The following is a 10329-nucleotide window of genomic DNA, read 5'->3' on the forward strand; positions in this document are numbered from 1 at the left end:
CGGAAGTACTCTTGTGTGTAAAGAAAAGCTTGGAAGTTCGGAGGAAGAAAACATGGCAGGCTCAACGAGACTGGAAATTAATTTCAACAGACTGCTCCATCGCTGTGAAACCATGGCGGAGGACAAAACCCAGAAGAGCTGGAGATTAGAGAAGGTAGAAACTCCTTGTTTTCTCTGATTGGTCGGAATATCCTCCATTTGCAAAATGTGAAAGAGGTTCCCACCACGTCATCAGTCCAGTAACAATCCGCTAAGGCGTCGTCTGCTAGTGCCACACATGGCCTTATTTGACGTGGTTCAAGTAAAAAATCACAGAAAATCTTCTGAGTTGTGATGCCGTTAGGGGAAAAGACTTTGGTTGGAATAGCTCAGTTAGTAGACCACTGAACTCAAGATTCTGGGTTAGGGGTGTGAATTTCCGTGGAGCCGTTGGGTTCATGGGTATTTTTCCCTTGGAGTCAAGTTAATCTCAGCTTGATTCTGACTTCCATCCCTACAGCTATACAAGTCTTTCAAATGAGATTGTAAATCAATGTTCTGCGTGTGATTGCACACATAATATCTTGTGCACATGTTAAGAATTAAAATCCCATTATTTACTTTCATAAGAAATAGCCATTTTGGCTTGCCATTTGACTGATAGTATGGATGGCACATATTCCCATAACATCCATTATCCTAGAAGACAGACTATGGCTTCCTTTAAAAGTAGGATTGAATTATAAATGTAATTTGTATGTGCAAAAAACCCCACCCAAAGCTGCAAATTCCCCACCCCCTCACCCTTCAGCGTAACAGATTCTTCGGTCATGAAATTTGTTGGCTATCAAGAGGATGAAGAAGTAGATTGTTTTGTTACATCAGAGCTTGCAGAACTTTATTAGTGAGCTCAATTTGCACAGTCTGAAGATTTGATATTCACTTTGGGTTATCTTTCAGACTGCAACATGATCCACACTACCTGTGCTGTTCTTCCTTTCTATTCATCTTGAGAAAGCACACAATGGCAAATCCAGCATAATGCAGTATACATGTAATTATCATATGTATCCATATTGATAATATGCAAAGGTTTAAAAACCTGAACAATGAAAGCAGAAACCTTTACATTATATATTTTGTTACAAGGTAGAACCCATGATTGTATCAAAATGTTTGAGGCTGCATTTAGAAAATGAAAAAAACAAAACAAAACAGTGCTTTGTGATGATTTGCAGGTGTTGGTTTTTTTGTTTTTTCTGTTTCAAGAATTCAGAAGCAAGAATCTTGGTTATACTGATTTATGAATATGGATCATTAAGGATAAGATATCTGGAACATGAAAAGCAACAATTTCATGCACGAAAGACATAGACATTTAATATATTAAGCATTGACAGTAAGACATACTTGTTTTGCCTGCAAATAAATGGACATAAATGTCTAAACACCTTGATTTAGTTAAATATGCCCATTACTACACAATAAAAACAGGTGAACACACTCAGGATTTTCAATAAACCAAGAAAATATTCACTTATGAAAAGAGTTGTGAACTTTTTTTTTCTTTGACAATTATGATAATGATGATACTTTGATAGCAACAACAACGGTAATAATGAAGAAGAAAAAAAATTAATAATGATGACGGTTAAAAAAAAAAAATCTTTCTAATAAATTCTTTGCAGTACATTGGTGCCCTTCAGGATCAGCTGGCACAGATGAAGAAAGCACACAGGTAAGTCACTAAGTGAGACCAGTGTTTTCAGTGATGTCATCAGAATATAGTGCTTGCTGCTCACACTGTGTCACAGTGAGCTATACATTTGTGTTAGGCCCACCCTAAGGCTTGGTAATTGTCATACTACAGAAAGTGCAGGATCTGAGGTTCTAGTGTTAATAACATCCATCAATGGACTAAACTGTTCTGTTCACCCTGATCAGCTATTATCTGAACTTATTTGTGCTGTTGGCTCATATACATGTGAAGACTGAGACCACACAGTTCAGTGTTGTTCACTTTATTTATCTTTACCATCCACTGTATTATCTACACATATAATTTGTATACATGTATGAATACATACATTTACATGCACACACAGATGGCCAATGGTTACAGTTATGTCCATTTGTGTGTAATGCTTTTCATGCACATGCACTGTTTATGAATGCATGTACTCAGACATATGCATGCATAATTTCACACACATAACACATGGTGTAAAAACATCTCAGATATATCTTATGTAACTTTATGAAACAACTGCATAATAATGATAATGATTGCTATTACTCAAGTGTAAGCCCATTATTTTTCTTGTTATTACAGAGCTGAAATATTTTTGCAATCTCTTGAATTGTTGACATTAAAGAAAAAGCCAATAATTTTTATGGATAATCTTTCATGAGGAAAACCGTAAGTTTTTTGTGTTTTTTTTTTTTTACATAAAAGTTTATACAGTATCCTACTTGCACCATGGATAATGAAACCAATATTACAATTTTTTAAGTTTGACATATGAATGCCTGTTGTAGTATTGAATATCTTCCTATGGATATTTTCAGAATTTTATCTATGTAAAAATTCAATAAAAATTCTAACTCTTTTTTTGTTTTCAATTTCAGTCGTCCGGCTCCAGAGGCACTAACTGAGTACCACAAAAAAGTAGAATTTTTAAAGGGTCTGATTGAGGTGGAAAAAATGGTGAGTTAATGTTTCTTCTGCAATTACTGACCTGTTGCATTATTTGACATCAACTACAAAATAGTAGAATGTCAACTTATGGAGGTATTACTATTAGATTGATGTCTGACAGCTTAAGATCCAACCTAAAACTGGTTGTTGATGTGATCTTTTTGGGGTTGGTTCTTCAAATTCTTCACCAATTGGGCATGGTCAAACCATCTGAGATGTTGCAGGCTGATGAATTACACCAGCCTTGTGGGCCTTGTTCTCTGCAATGCCTCGGGTTCCAAAACCTTCTTAACCTATTACCATCATATCTAATCTGTTACGATCCTAAAACCATATGTCTCCATGGCAATGCGGGTGTGTGTTAAGACTCTTCTCTTGTCTAAACAGATGGGTGTTCAAACTCTTCTCTTGTCTGGAGCACGTTGTCCATGCCTTGTTACTGTGCAAGGTGATACTGAGCACACATGCCTGGAAAACCTTCAGTTCGGTATTTTCTGTGGTTCTTGCTGTACCAGACTCTCTGTTGCGCTGTCCTTTGACGGCGATGGCCTTCCCAGTTCTGACATCAGTCTCGACATCGATTGACAAGTTGCTAGAGATTTTGCAACTCAAGTTTGAAGCTGAGAGCAGCTTTAAGAATGGAGTTGTCCCATGACCTCTGTCTTCGTTATGCTGATAGTTAGACCAAAATCGCTGGTCTGTATTGCAGTCAACTATGTGGTAACTGAAAGAATATATGACTGATATGATATGATTGGTATATATGACTTGATATATGTTACGGTAGCATGAAATAAAACTTAGAATAATATTTGTGTTTGCTTCTTGTTATCTATGTATATTTAATACTTTATGAATTTATTGTGATTGCACTCTGTAGCATTGTATTGCATTTTGCTACATTTTCTGCTGTATCATATTTTTGTTATGACATACTGACTTCCACTTATTTCTGTTATGCATTTCTCCTCTCTCTCTGTTCTGGAAGGCTTTCCTCCCTGCTTCCTTCTGTCTTTTCTCATCTCTTTCTTTCTCATCTTCTCCTCCTTTTCACCAACCCTTTCCTCTCCCACCTTTTCATTCCCCTGTCCCTTCCTTCCTTCATTATAATCAGTGTCATGATATCGCTTGTTCAGCCGGTGGGCTCAGAGAAGGTGATGGCAGCGGAACGATTGCAGCCTGTGACCTCTGTCCCCGCCAGCGCCCCCTCACGGCAGTTGCAGGCGCGGGCCAAGGTGCAGAGTCAGGAGGACATGAGACAGGAACTTTTGGGGTCCAAGGGGATGCAAGGTGATTGTGTTGTATAGTACTGTATTGTTTTGTATTGTATTACTCTTTTGTCACAACAGATTTCTCTGTGTGAAATTCGGGTTGTTCTCCCCAGTGATAGCGCGTCACCCCACTTTTTGGGGGTATTTTTTCCTGCCTGCAATTTTATTTATTTTCCTACTGAAGATGATTTTTTCTTACAGAATTTTGCCAGGGACAACGCTTTTGTTGCCATGGGTTCTTTTACATGCGTGAAGTGCATGATGCTTACGGGACCTCGGTTTATTGTCTCATCCAAATGACTAGCATCCAGACCACCACTCAAAGTCTAGTAGAGGGGGAGAAAATACTGGCGACTGTGGGATTCGAACCAGTGTGCTCAGATTCTCTTGCTTCCTAGGCGGATGCGTTACCTCTAAGTCATGACTCCACTCAATGCTTAGGTTTGATTGCTTTCAGTGGGTGGGGAAAATTGAGTTCTGTGCAAGGCTGTGTTTCAGTTATAGCACTTTTGGGTGGGTTAGGAGTATAGGGTTGTGTGATAGGTGGTGATGTTTCCGTTTTAATGCACTGGGCGGGTGGGGTTTTTTTTTATGAAAAGATGTGTTTTGTTTTTTTATGCAGGAGAGGACAAGTTCTTAAAAATCAAAAAGACAAAACCATTATAAAAGATAGACAACAACAAAGAGCAACAACAACAACAACAACAGTGTTTCTGTTGGGGATGTTAGAAGCAGAGTTAAGAAAAAAAAAGCATTCTTGTGACTGGGGTTGAAAGAATAATACATCATGGAACTAAAAAGTATGTTTAGTGATAATTGATGTATCAACATAAAGTTCAGCTTTGCACTCAAGACATAATATGGATGTAAGTTCTCTCTCTCTCTCTCTCGCTCTCTCTCTCCGTAACACACACATACACAGACACACACACACACACACACTTTCTCACATTTCAGGCATTGTTTTAAGAGCAAGAAAACGGTAACTGGGGAAAAACAAATTATAGTCCCAGTCACAGACAGAAAGAATACTGCTGTCGAGTGTTCCTCCCTGTGTTCATTTCCCACTGTAGTGCAAGCTGTCCCAGCTTTTCCAAAATTCTGTGTCTGTAGTTTCCTTTTTTCTGTAATTGTCATTCCTCTGCTCTTATATCTTGTTCTTTCAGTCACCTCAGCTTCACGTTTTTCTACAGCTTGGTAGTTTTCTTGTTTTTCTATGGCTCGATTGTTTTCATTTTCTGAACATACTTCTTCTTTTTTTTTTTTCAAACACTGGGCAGTTGTAACATAGCAAAGGACAATACTAGTCAGGTATTCCAGAGACATGTCTAATGCCTGAAGTACCCTGATATATGTAGACAATGCTCTGCTTCATATATGCTTCATACCATCCAGTTTTGGTTTTGATGATTAGCTGATTGGGAGGGAGGGAAATGATGCAAAACACATTGCAATCTACTTTATTCTGTTAACTCCCTTGGATCTTTTCCTCATAGATTTCTTGATAGTTGATTTGAACTTTTTTCTTCCTCTTTTTTTTGCTAGTTGTTTTACTTCAGATCTCATTACTGCTATTGATGTTGCTGTTGTTTATAGAGGGAGAAACAAGTGTGTGTGTGTGTGTGTGTGTGCGCGCGCGTGCGCGCGCGCATGTGTATATGTGTATGTGTGTTACCATTTTGTTATATTGGTGCATGCTGCATTGAAAGAACACATCCGCACCATATATACATAAAATATTTTTCTTGCATCTCAGAACACTGGTACTTAATATATTATGGATGTTGTACCTGCTGCTAAAGTCATTGAAACTGCTGGCAGATACAGAAGTCCGTCAGCGAGGTTTGAAGGGAGGGAGCGGAGAGGAGTCGGAGATTGACAGTCTTCTCCAGCACCACCATCGTATGCAGGAGCGTCTGGCAGATGAAATGCTGGCCCATGCCCGGGTCCTGAAGCAAAATGTCACCAATGCTGGCAGGGTCGTCAAGGAAGACGTGAAGGTTATGGTTGTTACGCTGATTTCTAATTCAGAAAAAATAAAAAGGACATGCACGGAATTTAATCAGTGTATGTATAAACTGTTAGCAGACGTCAGTGCAAACAGTGAATTAGAAACGAAAATATGTAGTTAATTAGAAATGAATAACTGAAGTCATGTAAGTTATCAGTTTAGAACAGTATTTTTCATTGGACAGGAATCACCCCTGCTGGGGTCTGCCCCTGTGGGTCTTGGTAAGTATGTTAGATTAAATGGAAATTTTAAAATAAAATTTCCTATTTGGTAAAGAAATATTAATGATAAACGAAAGCCATGAAAACATCAAATAAAAGTTGATAAAGCAACAGACTCAGCCATATAGTGCATACTCATGGCCACACAATTCTCTGTTTACCTTTCTTCCCCAGCCCAGCACACCTTATCTGTTTAAAGCAGCAATAGTCATTGGCATTCACGGTAAATAATGAAGATGGATTGCATGCATGCTTGCATACATATATGCACTCATATGCACTTGAGCGCACAAACACAAGCTCATACATGCACATGAAGATTTGCCAGTGTAAAGGGAGAAAACCTACTTACCGTCATGCAACAGTGCTGTAACGCCATCTTAGCTGTCATAAGCTACAACAAATGAGGACATGGATGATAAACAGGCTTGGGAGGAATGTGACCCTGTGGGTGTAAAGTAGTTATTCAGACTAATGACTTCCCTTCAGCAGTTAGCTGGAGATTTGTGATGACTTGTTGCTGGACAGAATAGGCATGGGTTTTTGGGTTGTTTTTCTTTTTAATAATTTTTTTTTTTTATGGTGGAGTAAGTTTACCAGATTTCAGTATACATATTTCAGAACAAGCGTGTGTGTGTGTGTGTGTGTGTGTGTGTGTGTGCTTGGACATTACACAAATATCTTAACTTTAATATGTTGTTGTGACATATTAAAAAAGGAAGACAGAAAAAAGCCCAGGTGAGAAACAGACACACATTTGTATACAGACATACAATACATGCAGCCGTAATATTTATGTGAACATATATACTTCATCAATGCTACACATCATGATATATATATATATATAACACACATAAGTGCTCCCTGCATCGCACAAAAAAACTGTGACAATGATAGTCTGCCTTTTTGTGTATGTCTGAATGGAGACTTGTTGCTCTGCTTGTTCAGCAGTGCCCTGAATCCCAAGCATAGAGAAATAAAACTGTAAACATCATTCATTTCTGGCCATGTTTTTCTGCAAGCTGATAGGAAGTGCTAAACAGCACTGGATTCAAGTTGTGTGCCCTTGCAGAAGTGAAGGTTACTGTACTTGTTTGGCGTTAAATATCTAGTACTTCTAGTCTCATTTAGATCTCCGTAAATTTCAGTTGCAGGCTTCCAGTCCAGTTCCTTCATGATTGACAGGTATACAGTTTGTAGTCAGAATCTCATTGTTGACCTTGCGTAGTCTTGTCAAATTCCACTAATTGATGCATACACTTGGAGAGGTCATGAATTCTTTCACCAGACTGAGACTTAGAGAAGCCATGCTGCTTTGCAAGAATACAATGCAATATTTCTCAGTCTTGTGGTGGTGATGTGTGATGTTGGTAATTCCCCTTTGTTGTCTTCATTGTTGTTGTCCCTTTTCAAAGTGTCCATTTATATCCAAACAGAATTCTTTGGTTTGTTGACAGAAACTGGGAGAGACGACGAAAGTGACGGAATCCAACTACGGGCGTCTGCAGAAAGAGAGTGACCGACTGGAGGGCTTCACCCAGTCCTGCTCTTGGTGGGTGTGGATCATGCTCTTCTTCGTCATCATCACTTTCCTCGCCATGATCGTCTTCATGAAGATCTTCCCCAAATGATAACAACAAAGCCACCTTGTTCTTTATGAGAATGTGTTCATTGATAGATTGTGTGGCTGAGGTTTTTAGGTGGTTGTTTTTTTTGTGGTTTTTTTTTACGCTTTTGGATTGACCTACTGACATATTTTTTCGTGGATGTGAAATTATTTATTTTTATTTCTTCATCTAAGCTGATGGGGGAGGGGGAGTCCTATTCTTCAGTGTCATCTTGAATGCTGACACTTTTATGGAAGGGTGGGGGTAATTCTATTGTTTGTGTGCCTGCTGTGTATGTAATTTTGAGAGAGAGAGAGAAAGAGAGAGAGAGAGAGATTCTGGATGGTATTTTGCACATTTGAGATATAAATGTTTGAGATGGAGTCAACATGTTTGACCTGAGTCAGGTCTGATAAAGAATGACTAATGGCTGTAGTTAGTCTCTTATATTCAATTATAATTGGGTAAAAGATGAGGTAAGGTCAACAGTGACAATGACATGAAATAAAGGAGCTGGATTAAAACTATGGAGGGTAGTACAATGTCTTCTGATGAGGCAAAAGTTGATGTTTTGAGTCATGTTTCAGTTTGTGTTAAAGTCAGCAGTTAGGTGAGCTTTTTGTTTATTAGCAGTGGTGTCTTGTCAAAGATGTGCAGACAATGTTCAACATATGTTTAATATATCTTTAACTGCAGGCATTTCTTTGTATGTTTAAAATTCTTTATGAAGATAATCAACTCAGAACAATGTGTATTATGACATCAAAATCTCCTTCAAACTTTGTTCATATATCTGATTAAGATTTGGATTTTTTTCAGAATGAAAAAAAGTGAAACAGTTTAAGGAAACTGTTTTCAGATGCATTATCATTGACAGCAGGAATTTTTCATTTCAACACATAGGCTAGTCTTAGACATTGCTGTTATATGTTTCTGATGTGTTTAAGTCTTAGACATGTGTGGAACTTGTAGACATTGCTTGTTCAGTTGAAGTAAAGGTTCTGACAACTGAATTTGTTTTTGTTTTTTCTTGTGTGTGTGTGTGTGAAGGGGTGGCTGTGCAACTGAAAACACAGAGGGTTTCAGAGAGATGGAATAAGAAATGAGAGACAGTTGAATATTTATATTCTGAATCGAGAAAAGATATTGTTATAATTCTCTCAATATTCTCTTAACTCGGACATCAGGATTGTCCTACCTCAGAATGCACACAGCTTAACTCAATGTTTCTTTTCTTTCTGTTTTAAAATCTCCATGTAAAGCAGATGACATAATGTTTTAACCTTGATATTCACACCTCTCAAGACTACAGGAATTCCCTCAGTGTTCACATGACTCATACAGATTTACCTCACTGTTTACATGACTCAAGTCAAGACAACAAGAATTTCCAGTGTTTATTCAACTCAGACAACATGAATTCCCTCGACTAACATGACTCAGACAACATGAATTCCCTCATTGTTCAGGTAACTTGAGACAACAGGAATTACCCCAGTGTTCATATTACTTGGGACATCAGAAATTCTCTGTGTTCAGAAATTCCCACAGTGTTCACATCTCAGACAACAGGAATTCCCTCAGTGTTTACAGGACTCAGACAACAGGAATTCCCACAGCAGTGTTCAAACGACTCAAGACAACAGAAATTCCCTCAGTGTTCACAAAATTCAAGGTAATAGGACTGTGTATTCACGCAACACAGGCAACAGAAATTCCCTCGGTGTTCACATAACTCAGACAATAGTAATTCCCTCAATACACGCAAAACTCTATTGGTAATTCTCTCAGTGTTCACATAACTGAAGACAACAGGAATTCCCCTATAGTGTTCGAACAACTCAATGAATATGTGAAAGAATATGAAACGAGTGTTTATGCATTATAAGCAAAAGTAAGTCATTAAAGTTTAATACTCCCCAAAACTTCCCCCTTCCAGACCGCCCCACGCCCCCATGCACCCCCTCCCCCCCCCAATCTCGTCCCTGCTCCCAAGAATCACAGGTAAACGCGGGCACATGCAGACAAGTGCAAGAATTTGGAGAGACCACAGGTAGGAGGATTCCACAGACAGATGTGCAGTGTAGGTTTCCGCTTTGCTGGAAACAAAATACGCACACGGTAGTCTTGCAAACACGAGGGACTGTCGATCCGCTGGGTGTTGGCAGCTGCGAATTGTTGTTGCCCTTGAGAGAACTCAGGTTTCTCCGCGGCTCCGATACATGGGGGTTCCCAGCAGGTTCTGTTTGGAGCAAAACCAGCTGGAGGTGATTCCATGAACTCAAACGTGGAGTCGATCCAGACAGGGATTTTCACCCTGTTTTTTTATGTTGTTGTTTTTTAAACTCTGTGTGTGTGTGTGTGTGTGTGTGTGTGCCGGTGTGTGTGCGCGCGCGTGTTTATTGCTGTGACTGTGTTTTTATTTTCATTAAAAATGTGTTTTCATGTCTAATAACAAAGATTTATTGCCGTAGGTTCTTTCTTGAGTTGATCACTATCTAATTCACAATACGTTGATACATGGTGTACTTAACGGCTG

The 10329-nt window shown here is 38.7% G+C and overlaps 1 protein-coding gene across 2 annotated transcripts; it reads left to right on the top strand.

Moving 5' to 3' along the window:
* Positions 1-28: 28 nt before the first annotated feature.
* On the top strand, positions 29-8547 carry LOC143297012 (vesicle transport protein USE1-like). Of its 2 annotated transcripts, none has more exons than XM_076609138.1 (6): positions 29-154; positions 1668-1717; positions 2608-2686; positions 3814-3967; positions 5770-5948; positions 7641-8547. In XM_076609138.1, the coding sequence occupies exons 1-6, from the start codon at positions 53-55 to the stop codon at positions 7812-7814; spliced, it is 738 nt and encodes a 245-aa protein (XP_076465253.1). In that variant the 5' UTR covers positions 29-52; the 3' UTR covers positions 7815-8547. The 2 variants fall into 2 exon arrangements, with proteins under 2 accessions (XP_076465253.1, XP_076465254.1); XM_076609139.1 differs by having other exon boundaries at positions 5776-5948.
* The last annotated feature ends 1782 nt before the right edge of the window (positions 8548-10329 follow it).

Source organism: Babylonia areolata, chromosome 22, assembly GCF_041734735.1.
Source record: "Babylonia areolata isolate BAREFJ2019XMU chromosome 22, ASM4173473v1, whole genome shotgun sequence".
Taxonomy (NCBI): domain Eukaryota; kingdom Metazoa; phylum Mollusca; class Gastropoda; order Neogastropoda; family Buccinidae; genus Babylonia; species Babylonia areolata.

What these genes read in the sequence shown, in the direction of transcription:
- LOC143297012 (XM_076609138.1), top strand. Translation starts at nt 53, where the DNA reads ATGGCAGGCTCAACGAGACTGGAAATTAATTTCAACAGACTGCTCCAT. An exon ending in AGAGCTGGAGATTAGAGAAG is followed by an intron (nt 155 to 1,667) that starts GTAGAAACTCCT and finishes AATTCTTTGCAG; the next exon opens with TACATTGGTGCCCTTCAGGA. An exon ending in TGATTGAGGTGGAAAAAATG is followed by an intron (nt 2,687 to 3,813) that starts GTGAGTTAATGT and finishes TCGCTTGTTCAG; the next exon opens with CCGGTGGGCTCAGAGAAGGT.